Raw genomic sequence first — 24,075 nt, forward strand, 5'->3', positions numbered from 1 at the left:
GTTTCACTTACTTACCTACAGTATTTCCAGAAGCAAATTTCACAGATGAATTTATCTTATTTTCTTCTGAAAGGTCAGATGGTTTCACAAGTAAGGGGCTGGTCGGATTAGTATGATCTAGTGGAGAATTAATAGGTAAAAATACAAATACTAGTATTTGAATTGATAAATTCATAAAGTTCAGAATATAAAACTTCATTTAGATATTCCAAAAAAGTGGCAAATAAATCTATGAGATATTAGACAAAATAATATTTTTTAATAAAAATAAATGTAAACCTGTTTATATGGAATTTCATCATCGGCCATAATAAGATACTTGATAATTAATGATACTAATTCACACAAGAAAAAAAATCTACCTTTCAGAAACTTTAACCAAAATATTTAGTCTAAACTGACAGGAAATTCCAGAAATTCAAGTAAAACAGACAACTTACAAAATTTATACAAAGGCCAAAATCTACTTTTACATATCTTTTTTAGTTAAAAACTGAACACACTTTAAATAATTCATGATAGTGACCACATAAACCCAGGGTTATTGGAAAAGTCACATTTCCACATGCTCTTATTCTAAAACCTTATACGTTAAGATCAGTAATTTGCTTTAAAAAACTGCAACATAGGCCAGTGCAGTGGCACATGCCTATAATCCCAGCAGCTTGGAGCTGAGGCAAGAGAATCAGAAGTTCAAAGCCAGTTGCAGCAACTTTAGCAAAATCCTGTCTCAAAATAGAAAATTTAAAAAGGGGGCGGGGGGAATAGGGATGTGGCTCAGTGGTTAGATTCAATCCCTAGTACCATGACCAAAACAAAAAACTGCAATATAAGCAAACACACGTGTCTACAAACACAATAGTTAGAAAGCACTAGATTTGAAAAATAAGCAATTAAAATACAATCTAGTAACATCTTCCTTACCACTGCCAGTTCTTTTAAGTTCCATTTCCTGCATGTGGATTTTGCTTGGAGTCATACGAATGGGAACTGGATGAACAATAGCAGTATCCTAAAGATAATGGGAGTAAATATAAATTTTGTATTTAAAACGTCAAGTTAATACCATTAAATAACCAAAACTAACAACAATGCAAAAACTAGTAGATAGATTTTCTCATTTACACTAAGGTAAAGATGAGAATAAGTTTTCACAATCAAAAGCTTAGTTGATTTTATCAAGTCAAATTAGTTGATTTTATCAAGTCAAATAATCTGATTTCTTTTATAAAAAATACATCTTAAATTGAGTGATTAAACATTTACATGAATAAATTCTCTTATAAAAACACAGTTCACGACAATATTCAAAAGCAATTTAAAATGGTCTGATGAAATTATACAACTGTTAAATCCGGAGGTTAAAGTAAACTATTTCATGAAAACCCAAACTAAAAACTCATTTTCATAGACTACTTAAGAAAATTTGATGATTTTTTTCACCTATAAAACAAAGATAATGAGCTGTCAATTTAATTGGGATAGTGGGCACAATACAACCTTTCTACGGAATTGTTCAAACTGTTAAAAACAGAGTGCCTCAAATTTTAGCTCAGACTTCCACAAAGGAACTCATTATTTCAGAAAACAAGTAAGACTCCCTGTCTAACTTGCTAATACTTTTCTTCTACCATTTCCACAATGGCAATATATCTAACTTGGTGAATGGTGATTTTAGAGGCATAAAGAAGCTATTTGTATAAACTTTTGTAAATAATGAAAGAGCAAAGGTAAGGAAGAAGAGGACGAAGACTAATGGAGACATCTCAGAAAGGGTGGGAGAAGAGTGAGGTGCCCTGGGACACGGAGAAGCCTCATCCTGACCCCTAGTAGAGGAATCAGAACCAGGTCAAGCATCTGAATTCACAGCAACAGACCAGCTGAAAAACATGGCCAAGGGAGCTTGGCTCCTCCTATGAGGAATCAGTTTATACTCTGTACGTGCTGCAGTTAAAAGGAGTGCTCACCTTGCATGCACAAGGCCCTGGGTTCAATCCCCAGCACCACAAAAATAAATACACACACACACACACACACACACACACACACACCGTGGTTTTATACATGACTATTTTCTTAATTCATAATTTCTTATAATGCCAGAGTTTCAATCTTTGTTAATCTGTAGATATGAGTTGTTTCTCTTTGTAGTTATATATTTTAAAAAAATATATTTTCTAGTTGTCAATGGATCTTTATCTTATTTATTTATATGTGGTGCTGAGAATTGAACCCAGTGCCTCAACATGCTAGGCAAGTGCTCTACCACAGAGCCACTCCCACACGTGCTAGGCAAGTACTCTACCACTGAGCCACTGCCCCACTCCCAGTTATACACTTTTTTTTTAGCTGATGGTTTTGAATGTCCTTTTCTATATTTCTTTCTTGCAATCTGCACGTCTTTTACACACTTCTGTATTCATTTTTTTCTGATGCACAGGAGCTTCAAAACATTCTGCATTCGTTTTTTCAGTGTGTGATAAATATATTCTTGTTATTGAGTTTCCTTTATTATGTTCTTGATATATAATTTCAATTTGGCCTAATTAACTGCTTTTTTTTTTTCTTTTTGGTATCGGGGATTGGATCCAGAGGCACTTTGACACTGAGCCACATTTCCAGCCCTAATTAACTGTTTTTTAAAAACAGTTTGTGCAAGTGGTACCTTTAATTTTTTTTTCTTTTCTCTCAAAGTCTTAAAAGATACATGACTTCTTTTTTTTTTATTGTTGGTTGTTCAAACATTACATAGTTCTTGACATATCATATTTCACATTTTGATTCAAGTGGGTTATGAACTCCCATTTTTACCCCGTATACAGATTGCAGAATCACATCAGTTACACTTCCATTGATTTACATATTGCCATACTAGTGTCTGTTGTATTCTGCTGCCTTTCCTATCCTCTACTATCCCCCCTCCCCTCACCTCCCCTCCGCTCTTCTCTCTCTACCCCCTCTACTATAATTCATTTCTCCCCCTTGTATTATTTTTCCCTTTCCCCTCACTTCCTCTTGTATGTAATTTTGTATAACCATGAGGGTCTCCTTCCATTTCCATGCAATTTCCCTTCCCTCTTGCTTTCCCTCCCACCTCTCATCCCTGTTTAATGTTAATCTTCTTCTCATGCTCTTCGTCCTTACTCTGTTCTTAGTTAGTCTCCTTATATCAAAGAAGACATTTGGCATTTGTTTTTTAGGGATTGGCTGGCTTCACTTAGCATAATCTGCTCTAATGCCATCCATTTCCCTCCAAATTCTATGATTTTATCATTTTTTAATGCAGAGTAATACTCCATTGTGTATAGATGCCACATTTTTTTAATCCATTCATCTATTGAAGGGCATCTAGGTTGGTTCCACAGTCTTGCTATTGTGAATTGTGCTGCTATGAACATCGAGATACATGACTTCTTTTCAATGTTTTATAATCTTGCCTTTACATTTACTATTGTATCAGAAGGGAAAGGTTTTTGTTTTAAACGTGATGCCAGGAAAGCAGCTAAGTTCAGTTTTGTTTATTCCTCTCAAAATATTCTTGAAAAAAATCTGTAGCCTAAAGTCTTGGGCACTGTATTTTTCACTATATCCATAGATAAATTTGTATCATTCTAATCACTTACAAATTGTAGATTATTTGACTCATTAATATATAAATTGTTAAAATAGGTAAACCTGACTCTGAAGGTGATTTTCTACTTTTCGTTTAGTTAATTTTTGCTTTATGTATTTTTAATTTATCAGGTACAACATTAACTACATTGTAGTTCTCAGGTAAACACATTTTGTCATTTAATTGTATATACTAGGCAAAATATAGCTCTGTATATTTACAATTTTAGTTGCATAAATAAGTGTTATAAGAATCAGAATTCACCATTCTAAGACAAAATCAAGGAAAATGAAATGATAGCACATGTGAAAATAATTTCTGATTCCAAACCCAAACAAATCAGGGGGAAAAAATGTCAAATTTAGATGCTTCAAATTTGTAACATTTATCTAATATATATTCTATGTGTATAAAATCAGATTTATAAAATTTAAAATAGTTGGAAATATTAACTAGTATTTGTATCCATTTGTGGTATAAAAAAGGGAGGTCAAGAAAATCTGGAACGTTCTGTAACTTCATTCAGGTCTTCTGTACCAACAAATCAATATTCTGTAGCACACTGTATTCATACAACTACTGGTTGCTGTGGTTCTACAATGGCTTTAGTCTAGTGGATCTACTGACAGCAGAATATGGTAGTGCTTTGATGAACTTGACACACATGACCACGTCTAACCTCAGATTAAGATATCAGAAGTTGCATTTATGACTGTAATGTGCAGCAAGACAGGGAGCTTTCACTTTAAGCATTTTAGCATCCACATGAAGAAATAAAATGTATACAAATCTCTTAGTCCTAAGACACAGCTCCAACCTACTGTTTCTAGGGGAGGAAACAAAATTGGCTGGCCAACATCTTCTTATCTAGTCAGATTACCCAAATCCTTCAGGTAATCCATTTCTAATCATTCATGGCACATCTGTGTTATGTATTTGGTGTGATTTTACATAATGCAGTACTTTATTGAATTATATATATTATATATGTATCTCATAGATCTAATTTTTCTACATGCCTTAAATACTATTATTCTTATCTGTCTGAATCCAGTCCTGCCTACTTTTCATTCCCATGTCAGGGAATTAGGTATTAGACCTCTTGATCCCTCTTGCTTCAGTTAATTCACATTGTTGCCTAAGTGATCTTCCCCTTACTGTCCTTGCCCATCTCATTCGGGTACTCTGTGCTATCTCCTGGTGCTATTACCCTGTAAGGTGAAATTCAGCTACTTACTCTAGCTTATGAAGATTTTCTCAATCTACTTTCAACTACATTTCTCAGCTCCCACTGTTCCTCCACAGGTATGTGCACCCTATACTATGACCACAATGAACTGATCCTGCTCATGAAACTCTCCCTGCCTGGACTACCCTTGTCCATTTTGCCAATGTCTATTTTCAGTGAAGACTAAGCATACTACTATAACCTCTTGTGAAATCCTTCCCACATAGCCAACCCTTTCTCTGCCTACAGGTTTATTCAGCTGAAAATGAGATAATTAGAATCTTAATTTCATCGGAACTCTGAAAGCCTAATAACTAACCATCCCAGTGTACATATGAGGTCACTGTGCTATGTAAGTGCTACAAATCAGTTTGAAGCTTTTCATAGATTTTTTATTTTATTGAGCAAAGGGTTAATTACCCAAGATTTAGTTCCTTTTTAATATTCCATTATATATTTTCAACACTGAAGGGCTGGGCTGTAGCTCAGTGGTAGAGTGCTCGTCTGGCATGAGTAATAACTTGAGTTCAATTCCCTAACTAACTAAATACATCACTGAAAGGTAAGTTAAATTCACATAAAAACTTTAGTTTTATTGTTTTTATCTTCTCCCTTCTAATCTGAAAGGGTCTCATTTATTTACTTAAAATTCTTATTTATATAAGCCTTGCAAAGGATTATCTGGGATTGTGGCTCCAGGCTATGCTCTATAAACAGTCAATATTTCAGTTAGTATTAAATGAAGGTTAAGAAACTCAGATTCTAAAGCACACAATTAGGAGAAAGGAAGGCATTCTCCCAACTGAAAAATTAAAGATTACAGGTTAGAGAACAAAGTTCAGGTTTAAGCTTACCGACATATATGAAAAAAGATTTTCTAGATGCCAAGAGTATAAATACTTAAGAAGGTCAACTTAATTTTTCCCCATTTTTTCATTCGTTCTTTTTACATATACATGGCAGTAGAGTGCATTTTGACATATTATACATACATGGAGTATATTTTCCCATTCTGTGATTGTACATGATATGGAGTTAGCTGGTCATGTATTCACATATGAACATAGGGAAAGCCATGTCTGCTAAGAATGCCAATTAAAATGATCAAATTCAGAAGTCTAACTTCAAGTTTAAAATGTCAAGCATTCTTTATTTTCCTACAGTCTCTTGTCTACCACACTAGAAATAACAAAGTATACTTTTAAACACTCATAAATTAGGATATTATTTCCAAGTAAGAACATCACTTGTAATAAGCTTAACATTCCTCTATATTTCCTGGCAGTCATGAGTCAATTTATTTTGACTCTGAGCTCTAGATTTTTATATATAATGTTCTTACTTTGTCTCACAAAGAGTTATAATACTATGTGTGATTATTTTCACTGTCTTGTAAGGGTTAAGAGATTAAGATGATTTTTTTTTCTATAAAATACCTTCATTAAATAAACAAAATTAACTGGACTATATATTTAAAAAATTAGCAGGTAGAAATAAAATAAAATAGGGAACTCTTTAAAGCTTAAAACTTGTCACTTCCCAAAAGATCTTAATTATGGCTGCTAATAAGCAGCAAAAATTTCAACTGTTGGCTTTATTTCTCTTGCACTTTTCAGATAAAAGTAAAAAATAAATGCCTTAAATATACTAACAGAAGCAAAAGGCACAGAAGATCTACATATAAATTGGTCCCTGAATATTTTAATAGACTATAAACATTTTTTAAAGGACATATATTATGTTTGAATTAAATGACTGTAACAGCATCCTCTATATTTCAAATACAAATTCTATAAAAAAATTTTTTAGGTGATAGACCTTTATTTATTTATTTCTGTATATGTGGTGCTAAGAATTGAACCCGGTGCTTCACATATGCCAGGCAAGTGCTCTCCCACTGAGCCACACTGAGCCCACAATACAAGTTCTTTAAAATTTTATAAGGCACCTGAAATCCACTGATTGAAACTGAAGATATTTTATCTTTAAAGCCACTTCTCCAAATCCATATTAAATGATGAAGCCATTTTAATACTTAATTATTAATTGCCAGCTGTTAAATCTAAGAATGCCTGTGTCACTTTCTACATAGCTTTCTACTCAGCTCACTTAAGAAAACAAAACCAAAAAATCCTACCTTTACACTCTTCTTCCCTTACTACTTAATTCCTCTTTTCTTTTTGGAAAGTGCTTATTAGCATGGAGAGAGAGAGAGAGCGTGAGCGCACGCAGACGCATGCAAAGGCAGAGAAATGAACAGAGAGAAAAATAATTTAAAGTTTTGAAGTTTTCAAATAACTTCAAGGACAGGAGGGGCATAGATGAAATTAACTTTATAGAGATAAAATTAATTTTTACATTCAGGATATGAACTTTGCAGCATTTTCAAAAAACACAGTAAACCACAGGAAGACAAGACAGGTTCCTTTGCACAAGGGGAATTTTTGACAAATAGCTATGTATTGTTTTACTGAACTTGATTCTATCTAACAGAACTTAACATACTAATTAAACAAAAGCCTATCATTTGAAGTGTTTTTAAAAAGATGACACTGCATAAATATTTACATACACAGTACATATTACATGATGCATAAGCATACAAATAATATTTACATAAGTGTCACTACATTGAAATACGTAGTATGTTAAATAAAACATACATTTAATTAGCAAATGACAACATGGTTAACCAAATCAATTATCACAAAATGCTTCTTTAGACACATGTACCAGATTTTAAAAGCATAGTTTTTCTCACCAAAATAACTAGAAAATACAAGGAATGGAAAAAAAAAATTCTTTCCACCATTAAACACACAAAAATTGAAAAGTCTGCCAACATTTCCCTCTAAGCACTACACTGAATCATGCATATTGGCTAAAAAACCATAATGAATGGAAATTTGGGTTAATAAAATTAATTTCAAACAAGCAAGCTAAGTGATTGACTTACAGGATCAGCTGGTGCAATGTTAGAATCAAATTGGGTCAGAGTTTGTGAGCTTGAAGAGCGTTCACTAAATGTCTCCCACTGCTGAACAGACAGAGGAGAGACAAGTCAGCATGATGAGAAAGATGGAGTAAAAGATCACTGGAGAAGATTTAGCAAAGTAATTCAGAGGTTGCACTGCAAGCTGTGTTTCATAGGTCTAACATTATTATGTAACTTCTATTTTTCCATGAACATCTTATACTTATCTATCTTGGGTCATTTTGAATAAAAGGCAAACAGTTTTACAAGCAGATATTAACTGAATAGTAATAATTTTTTGCAATCTCTACTAAAGAGATTCATAGCCTTACAGAATTAAGATTCAAAACATAATACAGGACCATATTGTGAGTGATATAAATGGCTATCAAGTGAAAATGTAAAGGGGTTTGTCTAGCCTGGAAGAAAGAATAATCCTTCTTTTAAAATTCAAACGTTAATGCATTGACTTGGTAATGGTAACAAAGTTTTGATTAAAACAAAGCAAGTCAGTGTGACTTGCCAGTGCGACCCCTGAAAGATGATTCTATTATGTTCGTGTACATATTTTATACATATGCATAGACATTTAATAAAATATAATTGAGATAAAATGCAAGAAATTCTGGAATTAATATGTTTGCGCTTATGTCAACCTGTAGCAAGTCAACCCCTGCAATCAGCACAAAAAACAGGGCCATGCTAGTTCACAAGATGGAATTGCCAATCAGGCACCCCCCTCCCCATGCTAGAAAAATCAGAATGCAGCCACAATGAGAGCAAATCAAGCATTTGAGTATGTGTTATATATAGAAGATGTATATGAAGTATTACGTATCTAAAAGAGGTACACAAAGAAATATCATACCTCTTAAAATAGTGGATAATTCAATATTAATTACAGTAAATTCCATTTGTTGTAGAGATCTTAGTAATATGGTACAGAATTTTTACATTAAAATTGTCAGTTAAATCAGATTCTTAAAATTTATCAGTTATCCTCTGAAGAGGGAAAAACATCTACACATATACAATATATACAAACAAATGTTTACACACAGACACACAACTACCCATTCACCAAAATTCTTTTTATAATTCACTTTGGGAAAGTATAGTTTTATGCTTCAAAGTTCAATTTACTATTTAAAATACTGATATTCAATTTGAGAAGACATGTAGAAGTTAGCAATTGAGTGTACTATTAAAAATTATATACAAAAATGGGCAATACAATCAATCATTCATCAATTTTTTTCTGCAGATTAGTTTTAGCATGAAAAATAAGATAAACAGAAATAGTGATGCACTCAAAGTATTTTAGGTAGAAAAACCATAATAACTCACTTCTATCAGGAGACATCAGTTCAAGGAAGTGACTTAACAATATCTGTTAATACAATTGTTTTCTTCTTAAACAATTATTGTCACCAGGATTCATAAGGAATTTTTAAAACCCTAATTAACTGAAAAAAGTTCAAATACAGAAAACTTTGGCAAAAAGAAGGCATATATACTAACACCCTGCTTGGGTGTCATGAGGTTTGTCCTCCTGGTTTTACAAGACTATCTGTAAGCAATTTGGAGGGACGAGATTCTCCTCTTCATGACTTTAGTAAATGGTTAAGAGCACAAGGCTCTGGAACCAGACTACTGGAATCCTATTTGGGCTTTGCAAACTTGGGCCAGTTATATTCCATAACCTCTCTGTACTTCAGTTTCACCATCTGTAACATGAAATTAATACTACCTACTTCACAGGAGTATTCTGAGGATTCAAGGAGTTAATATATAGATAAAGAGCTTTCTGGACAGAACTGGAACATCAAAAGTGTTCAACAAATGTTAGTGATTATCATTAGTGTTATCCCCTGTACTACCTAATCCATATCCACAGGTGCTAAATTAAAGTTAAAAAAATATTAGTGTTTTGGTGGTAGACAATGAAAATAAAATCTAAATTTTATATCCTAAGTAGCTAAATAGGTATCATTTAAAATAGGTATCATTAATACATCTTAAAATCAATGTTTTATTAGCTTTTGATATTTCATAAAGCGAAAAAAAATACCACTTTTTTGGTATTGTTAGCAAATACTAGAAAATAGAACTTGATAGGAATATTTAAGCAGGCAGTCAGCAACTAGTGGAATCAGAATTGAGAAGGAACTTCCAGCCCTCGTCTTTAACTCGTTAATCGAATGTGATTTCATTTAAAATGAACACGGGCTTAGGAGTTGAGACTCATATAAGAGCTGCTCTTATTTACAAACTGATAAAAGTAGGCTAACAATACTCCTTTTATTCTGATAGGGCCTTTAAAAAAATGATAGAAATCTAAATGCAGTGAAAGTAATATTTTTAAGAACACTTATCTACTCTTTTTCAAGGGCTTAATCCCCTTCTCTACAAAAACATATTAATAGGTTTACATCTGATGGTAGGACATATGGTATAATGTTATAATGCTTAAGACACAGTCTTGGCTGTGGTTGGGTGTTTACAAAGCAGTAAAAATAGTACAAAATTGCCAGTTACTTCTCTGTTTTCCAACTGTCCCAAATTAACTAGGGTATTCTTTAATCTAGTATTTTTCTGGCTTTCAAGAACATGGAAAGCACAGAAGCTTCCTGAAAGTTAACAAACTCTTATTATTGCAGTACTACCTAAAGAAAAAAAGATAATTTATTCACAAAGAGAAATGCTCTCAGACTGGAACAGTGGTTTCCAAATGGAGTCCTCCAGAACCCTAAAGTTCAACAGAGCATCCTCAGGAGGTGCCTCAGGGGAGGGGGGCCTCAGGCCCTCTTCCTTTATCCTAAGCAAAGTGATCCTTTTATTGTTTTATATGATAGAACTTTGAAGTCACTGGAGAACAATGCATTTGTCCCAATTTCTATTTTGCATACTATGCTTGGTCACATTTAGACAAAACACTCCATTTAATATTGAATAAGGTCACAGAAAATATCTTATTCCTGTGGAAGGCATGCCTAGTGACATCACATCACTTCCAATCCCAAGATTCCAATTGTATTATCATGTACCTAAGGACTGAGATGGCATGACTCACTAGACAAGGCAGCTGACTAGTATCAAAGGACTTGTATTAAAATCTTAGCTCTTAAATCTCCTGGAAATGAGATCTTGGCCAAGTCATTCACTTTGACTTTTAACTTCATTCATCTGCCCCAACTAACCTGCAATATTTTAGTGGGGATAAACAATGGAAACCAAATGACAGTGCATGTACATTAAAAACTTCAAAAGTTACATCATTACAAACATTTATTTATCAGTTATATTAACTATGCATGCATGCTCAAAGAGCTTTATACTGACATTAACCTGTTTGAAATTTCTTACCTTAAAAATGCTAATTCTTAATTGAAAAAAAAAAGAAAAGAAAAGAAAAGAAAGCTATGCTAACCTCACTGCTTTGATTCAGCTCAGGCCAAGTCTGGTTTAGTGATGGCATTGATGGTGACTTGCTTGGAGGTGCTTCAGTAGGAGAACCTGGCTGATCTCCAACATCTGTAATTTAAAAACAGAAGAATCCTCTATTAACAATATATTTTAGTTTAGAATATTTACTTATAAAAAAGCTAGCAGATGATTTTCCTAAGTAGTAATTTATAAACTGATTTTTCTTATGTTCCCCAAATAAACATTTTAATCATCAGACAAATACTCATTCATACTACTCTGTCTACCTGAAACCACAGTTTTTTAACATTTTATGAAAATAAAATCTAGTTAGGAATAAGCAGAAGAGTGTTATACACGTTTATTTTACACAGTGATAATAAAAGAGGTCAAATGCTCTGACTCAGTTTCTGATATCAGGGATGGATTTTTTTTATCAGCTTCCCAAAGTATATTCCTTGTAATACTAATCACTATGGTGACTTTCAAAAATTAGGTTTTTTTGCTCAAATAAGTTTGTAGGATACTATAATTCCCTGCTGGAGCACTCCCATGCATATCAAGACTACTTATGTCCAATAGTAAATAAACTTAACATTTGTAAGTCAGTTTTTCTCAAACACAAATGCTTTTCATCACATATTCTCTTTTTTTAAATTTAATTTTATTTTTTAATTTTTTTATTTTTTATTGGTTGTTCACAACATTACAAAGCTCTTGACATATCATATTTCATACATTAGATTGAAGTGGGTTATGAACCCCCATTTTTACCCCAAATACAGATTGCAGAATCACGTCGGTTACACATCCACAATTTTACATAATGCCCTATTAGTAATCGTTGTATTCTGCTACCTTTCCTATCCCCTACTATCCCCCCTCCCCTCCCCTCCCATCTTCTCTCTCTACCCCATTGACTGTAATTCATTTCTATCCTTGTTTATTTTCCCATTCCCCTCACAACCTCTTATATGTAATTTTGTATAGCAATGAGGGTCTCCCTTCATTTCCATGCAATTTCCCTTTTCTCTCCTTTTCCCTCCCATCTCATGTCTCTGTTTAATGTTAATCTTTTCTTCCTGCTCTTCCTCCCTGCTCTGTTCATAGTTGCTCTCATTATATCAAAGAAGACATTTGGTATTTGTTTTTTAGGGATTGGCTAGCTTCACTAAGCATAATCTGCTCTAGTGCCATCCATTTCCCTGCAAATTCCATGATTTTGTCATTTTTTATTGCTGCATAGTACTCCATTGTGTATAGATGCCACATTTTTTTTATCCATTCATCTATTGAAGGGCATCTGGGTTGGTTCCACAGTCTAGCTATTGTGAATTGTGCTGCTATGAACATCGATGTGGCAGTATCCCTGTAGCATGCTCTTTTAAGGTCTTCAGGGAATAGTCCGAGAAGGGCAATAGCAGGGTCAAATGGTGGTTCCATTCCCATCTATCCCAGGAATCTCCAAACTGCTTTCCAAATTGGCCGCACCAATTTGCATTCCCACCAGCAATGTACAAGTGTACCCTTTTCTCCACATCCTCGCCAGCACTTCATAGTGGCTGCCAATCTTACTGGAGTGAGATGGTATCTTCGGGTGGTTTTGATTTGCATTTCTCTGATTGCTAGAGATGGTGAGCATTTTTTCATGTACTTGTTGATTGATTGTATATCCTGCTCTGAGAAGTGTCTGTTCAGGTCCTTGGCCCATTTGTTGATTGGGTTGTTACCTTATTGTCTAATTTTTTGAGTTCTTTGTATACTCTGGATATTAGGGCTCTATCTGAAGTGTGAGGAGTAAAAATTTGTTCCCAGGATGGAGGCTCCCTATTTGCCTCTCTTATTGTTTCTCTTGCTGAGAAAAAACTTTTTAGTTTAAGTAAGTCCCATTTGTTGATTCTTGTTATTAACTCTTGGGCTATGGGTGTCCTATTAAGGAATTTGGAGCCCGACCCCACAATATGTAGATCGGAGCCAACTTTTTCTTCTATCAGACGCACCGTCTCTGATTTGATATCAAGCTCCTTGATCCATTTTGAGTTAACTTTTGTGGATGGCGAGAGAAAGGGATTCAGTTTCATTTTGTTGCATATGGATTTCCAGTTTTCCCAACACCATTTGTTGAAGATGCTATCCTTCCTCCATTGCATGCTTTTAGCCCCTTTATCAAATATAAGATAGTTGTAACTTTGTGGATTAGTCTCTGTGTCCTCTATTCTATACCATTGGTCCACCCGCCTGTTTTGGTACCAGTACCATGCTGTTTTTGTCACTATTGCTCTGTAATATAGTTTGAAATCTGGTATCGCTATACCGCCTGATTCACGCTTCCTGCTTAGAATTGCTTTTGCTATTCTGGGTCTTTTGTTTTTCCATATGAATTTCACGATTGCTTTATCTATTTCTACAAGAAATGCCATTGGGATTTTGATTGGCATTGCATTAAACCTATAGAGAACTTTTGGTAATATCGCCATTTTGATGATGTTAGTTCTGCCTATCCATGAACAGGGTATATTTTTCCATTTTCTAAGATCTTCTTCTACTTCTCTCTTTAGGGTTCCGTAGTTTTCATTGTATAAATCTTTCACCTCTTTTGTTAGGTTGATTCCCAAGTATTTTATTTTTTTTTGAGGATATTGTGAATGGAGTGTTTTTCCTCATTTCCGTTTCAGAAGTTTTGTCGCTGATATACAGAAATGCCTTTGATTTATGCGTGTTGATTTTATATCCTGCCACTTTGCTGAATTCATTTATTAGTTCTAGTAGTTTCTTTGTAGACCCTTTTGGGTCTTCTAGGTATAGAATCATGTCATCTGCAAATAGTGATAATTTAAGTTCTTCTTTTCCTATTTTTATGCCTTTAATTTCTTTCATCTGTCTAATTGCTCTGGCCAGTGTTTCGAGAACTATATTGAATAGAAGTGGTGATAGAGGGCATCCCCGTCTTGTTCCAGATTTTAGAGGGAATGCCTTTAACTTTTGTCCATTCAGAATGATGCTAGCCTGAGGCTTAGCATAGATAGCTTTTACAATGTCAAGGTAAGTTCCTGTTATCCCTAGTTTTTCTAATGTTTTGAACATAAAGGGATGCTGTACTTTGTCGAATGCTTTCTCTGCGTCTATCGAGATGATCATATGGTTCTTATCTTTAAGTCTATTGATGTGGTGAATAACATTTATTGATTTCCATATATTGAACCATCCTTGCATCCCAGGGATGAATCCTACTTGATCATGGTGCACAATTTTTTTGATGTGTTTTTGTATTTGATTCGCCAGAATTTTATTGAGGATTTTTGCACCTAGGTTCATTAGAGATATTGGTCTGTAGTTTTCTTTCTTTGAGGTGTCTTTGTCTGGTTTCGGAATCAGGGTGATGATGGCCTCATAGAATGAATTTGGAAGAGCTCCCTCTTTTTCTATTTCCTGAAATAACTTGAAAAGTATTGGTATTAATTCTTCTTTAAAGGTTTTGTAAAACTCCGCTGAATACCCATCCGGTCCTGGGCTTTTCTTGGTTGGTAATCTTTTGATTGCTTCTTCAATTTTATCCATTGATATTGGTCTGTTCAAATTGTGTGTATCCTCCTGACTCAGTCTGGGCAAATCATATGACTTAAGAAATTTATAGATGTCTTCACTATCTTCTATTTTATTGGAATATAGGTTTTCAAAATAATTTCTAATTGTCTTCTGTATTTCTGTAGCATCTGTTGTGATATTACCTTTTTCATCCCGTATGTTAGTAATTTGAGTTCTCTCTCTTCTTCTCTTCGTTAGCATGGCTAAAGGTCTGTCAATCTTATTTATTTTTTCGAAGAACCAACTTTTAGTTTTGTTAATTTTTTCAATAGTTTCTTTTGTTTCCATTTCATTGATTTCCGCTCTGATTTTAATTATTTCTTGCCTTCTGCTACATTTGCTGTTGTTTTGCTCTTCCTTTTCTAGGGCTTTGAGATGAAGTGTGAGTAAATTTATTTGTTGGTTTTTTCTTTTTTTGAGGAATGACCACCAGGCGATGAATTTTCCTCTTAAAACTGCTTTCATTGTGTCCCATAGATTCCGATATGTTGTGTCTGTATTTTCATTTATCTCTAAGAATTTTTTGATTTCCTCCTTTATGTCTTCTGTAACCCATTGATCATTCAGTAACATATTGTTCATTTTCCATGTGATGTAGGATTTTTCCTTCCTTCTTTTATCATTGATTTCCAGTTTCATTCCATTATGATCAGATAACATGCAAGGTATTATCTCCACCCCTTTATATTTACTGAGGGTTGCCCTATGGCATAATATATGGTCTATTTTTGAGAAGGATCCATGTGCTGCTGAGAAAAAAGTATATCCATTTGATGATGGTTGATATATTCTATATATGTCAGTTAAGTCTAGGTTATTGATTGTGATATTGAGTTCTATAGTTTCTTTATTCAACTTTTGTTTGGAGGATCTGTCCAATGGTGAGAGAGGTGTGTTGAAGTCACCCATAATTATTGTGTTGTGGTCTATTTGATTCTTGAACTTGAGGAGAATTTGTTTTATGAATGTCGCAGCACCATTATTTGGTGCATAAATATTGATAATTGTTATGTCTTGTTGGTGAATGGTTCCTTTTAACAGTATATAATGTCCTTCTTTATCCCTTTTGATTAACTCAGTCTTGAAGTCGATTTTATTCAATATGAGGATGGCCACCCCTGCTTGCTTACGAGGACCGTGTGCGTGGTATATTTTTTCCCATCCTTTCACCTTCAGCCTGTGTATGTCTTTTCCAATCAGATGTGTCTCCTGGAGGCAGCATATTGTTGGATTTGTTTTTTTAATCCATGATACCAGCCTATGTCGCTTTATTGGAGAGTTTAAGCCATTAACATTCAGAGTTACTATTGATATATGGTTTGTACTTCCATCCATGTTTGATTATTTATCCTTTTTAGTTTGTTTCTCCATGATTATCTTTCCCCTTGCCTTCTGTATTTACCGAGGCACTTCCTACTGATGGTTTTGGTTATTGTTTTTCATTTCTTCCTCGTGTAGTGTTTTGCTCAAAATGCTTTGCAATGCTGGCTGCAAATTCTTTTAACTTTTGTTTATCATGAAAGATTTTTATTTCGTTGTCATACCTGAAGCTTAATTTTGCTGGATACAGAATTCTTGGTTGGCATCCATTGTCTTTCAGTGTTTGAAATACATTGTTCCATGACCTTCTTGCTTTCAGTGTCTGTGATGAAAAATCCGTTGTTAACCTTATTGGTTTACCCCTGAATGTAATCTGTCTCCTTTCTCTTGTAGCTTTTAATATTTTCTCTTTGTTCTGTATATTGGATATCTTCATAACAATGTGTCTTGGCGTTGGTCTACTGTGATTTTGTGTGCTCGGTGTCCTGTATGCATCTTCAATTTGTATATCTGTTTCCTTTTTTATTTATGGAAAGTTTTCTGTAATTATTTCATTCAGCAGGTTACTCATTCCCTTGGTTTGAATCTCTGTACCTTCTTCTATCCCGATGACTCGTAAGTTTGGTTTTTGTATGTTATCCCATAACTCTTGGATGTTTTTCTCGTGATTTTTTACCAGCCTTTCTGAGTTGGCTAGACTCTTTTCAAGATGATATATTTTGTCTTCATTATCTGACGTTCTGGCTTCTACTTGCTCCACTCTGTTAGTGATACTCTCAATTGAGTTTTTAATTTGGTTTATCGTTTCCTTCATTTCTAGAATTATTGTTTGATTATTTTTTATAATCTCTATCTCCTGATAAAGATGCTTAACTTCTTCTTTTATCTGTTTATGTAATTCATTCTCAATGTGTTCTTTCGCTGCTTGAAAAATTCTTCAATATTCTCTTGAAATATACTTTGGGAACTGCTGATTCATACTCATTAATCACATTTCCTCAACAAATCTTTGTTGATACCAAAAAAATAGAAAATAAAAGGAATTCCCAGTCATTAAGAAAAAGCAAAAATCCATAAGCCCATATGAAACGTAAACCTTTCTTTTAGTCCTGGGGATTGAACCCAGACCTTGCACATGCCCTCTACCACTAAGCTATACCCCCAGCCCTTAAAAATTTTGTCGTTACACTCACTGCTATTTATCAATAGCTACAAATCCATGACACTAATTCGAAATGATTTTTAATGTAAGTCAAAGTATCATACTATAATTTTAACTCTATTTAAGCCCTAATTTAAAATCTCTCTAAGTCTACACTTAATAATATAATTTCAAAGGTAACTAAATTCCCTAATTTTTCCAAGGTTTACACAGCTTTGAATATAATCCCAATCAACAGGGAGTATGTAATTTGTTTAGACCACATATCATTCACAATTCCAATATCTGTCTCTGTCTTTCTATTTGACCATGGGCAAGTTAAATAAAATAATATCCAAGTTTTTCTACCAGAAAGAAAGACACTTGGTATTATGTGTTAGCTCTATACTTCAGATTTCTAAGCATACAGCCATATAATAAACCTACTGTTATTTGGCTTTTAATCTTTCAATTTAGTCATAAATTTTTACCTTTTAGTACCTAACATAGGATCTAATACAGAATAGCACTCAAGTACTTACTGAGTAAGTTGCTTTTTGTGTTCTTCATTACTGTCATTTTCTTAGAATTACAACTAATAGTTGGGAAAACTCTCAAAATTCTCCTTCTACCTGCTGTGTTTAATGACTCTCTCAAAATATTTCCCTTTTATGTACCCTGTAATTATACCTTTTATCATTATACCACGTTCTAGTTTACAGTCTAGCATTACATTTTTACTCCTATTTGTATTATAAATTGAAAAGATGTTCCTATTTCTTTCTGAGTCCTATACCTTCACAGTAACAGGGAGTTAGTGTGGGAGCATTAGAGGCAGGAAGACTTCAGCTATTGTTATATGAAGACTGCAAAACTCAAAGTTCTTAGAGAACTAGTGGAAAAATTATTTAGAATAAACAATAATAGGTCATTTCTCATTGGATAGTTTGGTGTTTTTTTTGTGGGAACCGACATTATAAACCTTTCTCCCCGCCTCATAACAAAGGGAAAGGAAATTAAGGAAAGAAAGATAGCTGCTAAAAATATGAAATTTGCTAAAAGTGAAAGTCTCCAGGGCCATAGAAAATGAAGAAAGGTCTTTACGAGAGATCCCTGCCCCCCACCAAAGCACTTAAGTATTAAAGAAAAATAAATAGAATTAAATAGTATTAACTCTAGGGGGATTAATTTCCAAAAGAATCAATTTAAAGCCAGACTCTATTCTTTTCTCTTCAACATCATCTTAGGACCTTCTGAGGCTCTGGTTTGGCTTTCAGATCTCAGTTCTCATGATGTTGTTTTACAAATTCAGGGACAGACCACATCCTCACCTCAGAGCAGTTATAATTTGGGAAGAGATCCAGATAATCTCTATCAGTGGTACAAAAGCTACAGTGGGTCTAGCCTCTTAAGGCTAAGAAATAAAATACTATTCACCCAAGTAATTATACTTTATTATCATTTCAATGAGTATTTTCTTACAATCTCAGTTCTCAAACAATGGATCACTGACTTCTTTTGGGAATCTTTACAATTCTTTTTTTTTTTTTTGGGGGGGGTCCTGAAAAGTCAAAATTATTCTTGTAATAATATTAGTAATTTTTCTTTCTGTGTTGATATTGACACTGATTCTGAAAAGCAACAGTGGTTAAAAGCACTACTGGTTCATCAAGAAGAATCATAGCAGTGATGACAAAATGTATTATTCACCCTCACATATATAAATTCAAAATTTTTACTATAATACAAAAAAATGCATGCTGCTCTCACTGAAGAATTTCATAATGAAGCAAATAATATTTAATTTTGATAAATTTTAGCACTAAAAACACACCTTTATAATACTCTGTGACAAAATGGGAAATATATATAAAGCACTTCTGTTGCATATCAGGGTACAATGGTTGTCTCAAAGAAAAATATCTATGTGATTCAGCTGTAAGCCGAACTGACCACTTTTCATAGAATACCATTTATCTTGAGGGAACAGTTTATAAACTATAAGTATTTGGATTTGAGTATTAGGCAGACATTTTCTCAAATGAATAAACTGAACAACTATTTTCAGTATTTGTTACTAATGACAAATTTTAAGCTTTTAGGAAAAACTTATAATTTTGAAAAATGTGTATATATATATATATCCATTACCTTAAGTGTTTCCTAGCACATAAAGACTTCTCTGATGAGACAGGTTACAAAATTAACAAATATGCTTTTTTGCCAGTTATGGTCATGCCTACCTATAATCCCAGATATCTGGGAGTCTGAGGCAGGAGGATTTCAAGTTAGACACAAGCCTCAGCAGCTTAAGAGAGAACTTGTCTCAAAAAGGGTTAGGGAAGTAGCTCAGTGGTGGAGTACTCCATATTCCCTGGTACTGCCAAAAAAAAGTAAAATATTTTTGATATTTTATAATGAAACATCTCAATATGTAAAAGATCTGTATAACTCAATAAACTCTTATTTTTATAAATAACCACTATATTATGATACAAAATCATTCATGGATAAAGGGTTCATTCAAAGTACAAGGCATATCAATGAATTTTAATGTTTAACATTACAAAAAATTCATTAATATGGTTTCAGCTTTCACACTGCAAATAACTTTTAAGAAATTACAATTTGTGTGTTTTTTTGGTGGTGGTACTGGGGATCGAACCTGGGGTCTTGCATATGCTAAGTAAGTGCTCTACCAACTGAACTATACGCCCAGTCCACCATTTGTGTTTGATGTAGTACCTAAGAACAGTCAACAATATCTGAAAGCAGTATATAATAGTACTTCCTTTTTCTATGCAAAGCTAGATTTTCTTTATGTATTTTAGGAATTAGCAACTTTTCTTTTTTAAGCAAAGGTCTAGATAATAAATTTTTTAGGTTTTATAGGCTATATAGCCTCTACTACAACTATTCAACTCTGCCATTATAGTACACAGACAGCCACAGACAATTTGTAATAGAATGAGTGTGGCTGTATTAATATTTTATTTATGGTCACTAAAATACGAGTTTCACATAATTTTCATGTATGATGACATATTATCCTTTTGTTTTTTTCAATGATTAAAAAAATCCACTCAATTTGTGCAGTATACAAAAACAAGCAATAAATTGGATTTGAGCTGCAAGGCTTGGTGTTTAGAGCCCAGATTTACCTCAAACAAAATAAGATATCCAAAGACTAAACAAAGAAATAAATATGACAATCTAGTTGACTTATATTAGATAGGTATAAAAAAATACAAAACAATGTCACTCTTTTCATAATTGTTGTATTTTGGAGAATACAGTTATTTTCCTAAAGATATTTATGCTAATATGTACAGGGTGTGTTACTGTTGTTTTTAAGTAATAAGTATTTTTTAAATGTTGGGGTTGGGGAGATGGGAAAAAATTAAAATATATCAGTTTTAATTTCTAACAGGATGACTATTGATAGATCTTACATGAACAAAGACTCCTGAGGCACAATTTGTAAGAAGGAAAAAGGGTCCCGAGATTAATAACTTGAAAAAAATTCCTGTCCTAGCAAATCCAAAAAGTACTTCTGGGACAAATTTGCAAAATTATACATTGTTTCTTTCCTACTTCATATATAAAACAACAAACAGCAGTAGGCAAAGAGCAAAATGAGCAAACTACCTATATTCTAGAAACCAACAATCATGAATCTGGGGAGAAGCATTAGATATGGATGCACCTCCTTCAGTTTTGCTCCCTGTAAACACTCGAGCAAAGAGCTTACTGCCCCCACAAAAGTCAGGCTTCAAGACTATCTTTCCGGAGGCAGGGGTGTAGTTTTACTCTTACCTGATACAGTGTTCCAACCTAGCCTCCTGCTGGAACACTGTGTCAACCCTGCCTTCCTCCTGAGGGTTCTGCTCTGCCCTGACACCATCAGAGCATCAGGGCTGAAAAAGAAGAGCATGAGCCTAAATTGTTTGTTAAAGCTAATATCCAAAGGGCTTTTACGTAAAGAAAGTTTCTCTCCAGGTATAAAACTGGTTTGTCAGGAATATACAAACCAGTATGATCATACTGGGGAATGATATCTGGTTTATTAACACTGGCAGCAGTTTTCATCCTTCTACCTTTCAAAGAATCTGGAAAATTCATAGGTTCAGTCCAATACAATGTACCTGCTGAAAGCTTCTTTACTAGAGAACTTCAGTGTTGTTCTAAGTTTGTAACTATCCATCCTAAATTTATTTTTAATATTATATTTAGTATATTAAAAGTTATTTCAAAAGTGACTGCCAGCTCATTAGTCTTATACAAATATATACACTCCCCTGAAGTCTTATGGTTTAAAATTTATTCTGCTTTCAAGCAGCAAACAAATCTAGGAAGTTCTTCAGTCATGAAGGCTCAAGGTTCCAACTTCATTTAAAAGCTTCATGAAGGCAAAACTATATCTACTATTTATTCAAAATGTAAATATTATTCTTATAATAAAAAATTAAAATAAAGAATAAATGGATTTAGCTGAATTTTAAGCTTTTGAGGAAAAGTACTGATAGCAACTCTTCCATTCTTATTTAAAAGGCAGGGATAAAAGCAATGCATATGTAAGAGGAAATTAAAGAACGAATTTAAGATATGCTCTGTTTTGTCTTGAGTGATTGTACTGGTATCAAAAAACTAAGTTCTATTTAAAAAATGAACTCCACTTCTCTCCAACTTCCACAAATTGGAATTTTTTTTTTTTAAGTAAACAGACCTTAAGAAGGTCTACGTAGAAATCCACCCATTTTAACTTAAAAAATAAAAGCTTTTTTTTTAATTAAAATAAAATCGTGCCCAACTAGGTGTGAAAGAAAAACAATACACCCAAAATTCTAATTATATTTTATCTACTAACTCTTTCACAATACTGATGAACATGTGATAGCACCTACAATTTGACTCAGCTATTCTACTAGAGATACAGAAGAGGTTCCCATTATCAAACGGTAGCTTAAAATGAACAAAGTCCATTTAATTTAAACTACTTAAAATAAGAACTAGTATTTCAAAAAAAGGAAAAGAAATATAATTGGGGCTTTGTCTTAAACACACAGAACATTGTGGAAATAAGTATTAAGAGCAAAGAATGAAAAATGTTAATTCTGAGTGTAATTTGGCAAAATTAAAAAGTACTAATTGAGTCTATGAATGCTTACTGAGAGCCTATTAAGGTTCCAGGCTCCTGGGATATAGTACTAAGTAAGAAGACAAGGCCACCTCTCCTACAGAGTTCTCTAAGAGAAAACAGAACTTCCTTTTATTCCTTTTTCACTTTCATAGTACAATAATAAATAAAAAAGTCATTTCTGCCAAAACAAACAATTAAGGGGATCATTGATTATTTCCATGATCTGAAACTATAATCTCTTAAAGTCCTAACTGTAATTATCCTCGCAGTTTTTCTCCTTTAAGTATTATCTAGCTTGGTTTGTCAATGTCTTGCAGTTGAGAAATTCTAATTACTCCCACCAATTCATTACATAGTGCTTTTTTGCCAATATTTGTAATTTATTGTATTGATTTTTCAGCTATAATAAGTACCTAGAAAATGACAGTAAGAATGTGTGTGTGTGTTGATGGGGTGGTTTGAGAAATAATTCCTTGAATTAATGATGATGAGTATTAGTACATATTTTTATTATTTTTTTTCTCTGTAATTAACAGCACTTGGATAATGAATTTTCAAAAACCAAGATTGTTACTTTTATTGGTATGTGTGTGGGCGTGTGTTTAGGCTGTTAAATTTTTTTTGATGTATACAAGAGAAGCTCTTCACAGTAATTAACTTGAATAAAGGTAGTCTCAATTTACATGGATTTCTAGTAAACTATTCATGAGAAGTTTCACGTGCCTTCTCTTACCTGGCTTTTAAAACTATTAATGATGGAAGTACTGCTTAGAGTTTGGGGTATATAAGCTATGCACTATAGATATAAGCTATGCACGTTTCAAGTGCACAGCATGATTATGGAGGAAAAGACAGGAAAACACCCCTTTTATATCTTTCAATATCTCAAACAGATAATGCATTATATCTCAAACTGATACTTACATGATAATATGTATGGAAAAAGAACAGTTAAAAACTACCTGCTGCTCTGTCAATGTCCTTTAAAAAATGTAACTGCCTATTTGTGTATTCAATTTGTACTCTGCTAGGTGCTGACATACAACAAACAAAACTAATCCACTTACTATCCCCAGAGTTTATAGTTTAGTTTGAAAGAGAGATGAAAATGTATCATACAATCACAAAAGAACTGTAAAACTGTATCTGTGCTACAAAGATTATTCTTTGGAGACTTGGATTTAAAATGTACAGTACCTCTACATTTTTTCCCCTTAAGAAACAATACAGTAGCAGCTAGTAGATTATTTTAATTTTTTTTAAGATAAACATTCTTGAATTCAGCTTCAGACACTGTTTCTGCGGATGAATTTTTTTACAAGCCTTTTTTTGTAAAACAAATACCAAGTTTCTCTATTTTAGTTGCCAAATTCAGTGCTGACAGTACATATTTTAATTTGTTTATATAAGTACTTCTACCTCTGATTTGTAATTGTTTTATCTGCTATTTAATCCCATAAACCTGCTCAAATTATTTTTGAAAAAATATATATTTACCTCAACCCATGTCTACACATCTGAAGAAAGCCAACTTGTTACTCCTAGGAGCTCTACTTCAAGTTACCACTGTTTACCATCTATTTGACTGTTGGACTTATTTACCTGGTGCTGGGGATTGAATCCAGGGCCTCAAATATGCTAGGCAAGC

General features: G+C 33.4%; 1 protein-coding gene across 5 annotated transcripts in view; it reads right to left on the reverse strand.

The window, feature by feature from the left end:
- The window catches only part of REPS1 (RALBP1 associated Eps domain containing 1), an 80,927-nt gene that overhangs the window by 13,894 nt on the left and 42,958 nt on the right, over positions 1–24,075 (reverse strand). For 3 of the 5 annotated variants that reach the window (XM_081294729.1, XM_081294728.1, XM_081294727.1), the window contains exons 9-12: positions 11,246–11,349; positions 7,798–7,878; positions 925–1,012; positions 16–117 (exon numbers count right to left, since the gene is read on the reverse strand). In XM_081294729.1, coding sequence (XP_081150855.1) covers positions 16–117; positions 925–1,012; positions 7,798–7,878; positions 11,246–11,349 — 375 coding nt within the window. The remainder of the gene's footprint in view (positions 1–15; positions 118–924; positions 1,013–7,797; positions 7,879–11,245; positions 11,350–24,075) is intronic. The other 2 variants (XM_081294731.1, XM_081294730.1) reach the window with 1 other exon arrangement.

This window comes from Spermophilus citellus, assembly GCF_964194105.1.
Source record: "Spermophilus citellus genome assembly, chromosome: 5".
NCBI lineage: Eukaryota > Metazoa > Chordata > Mammalia > Rodentia > Sciuridae > Spermophilus > Spermophilus citellus.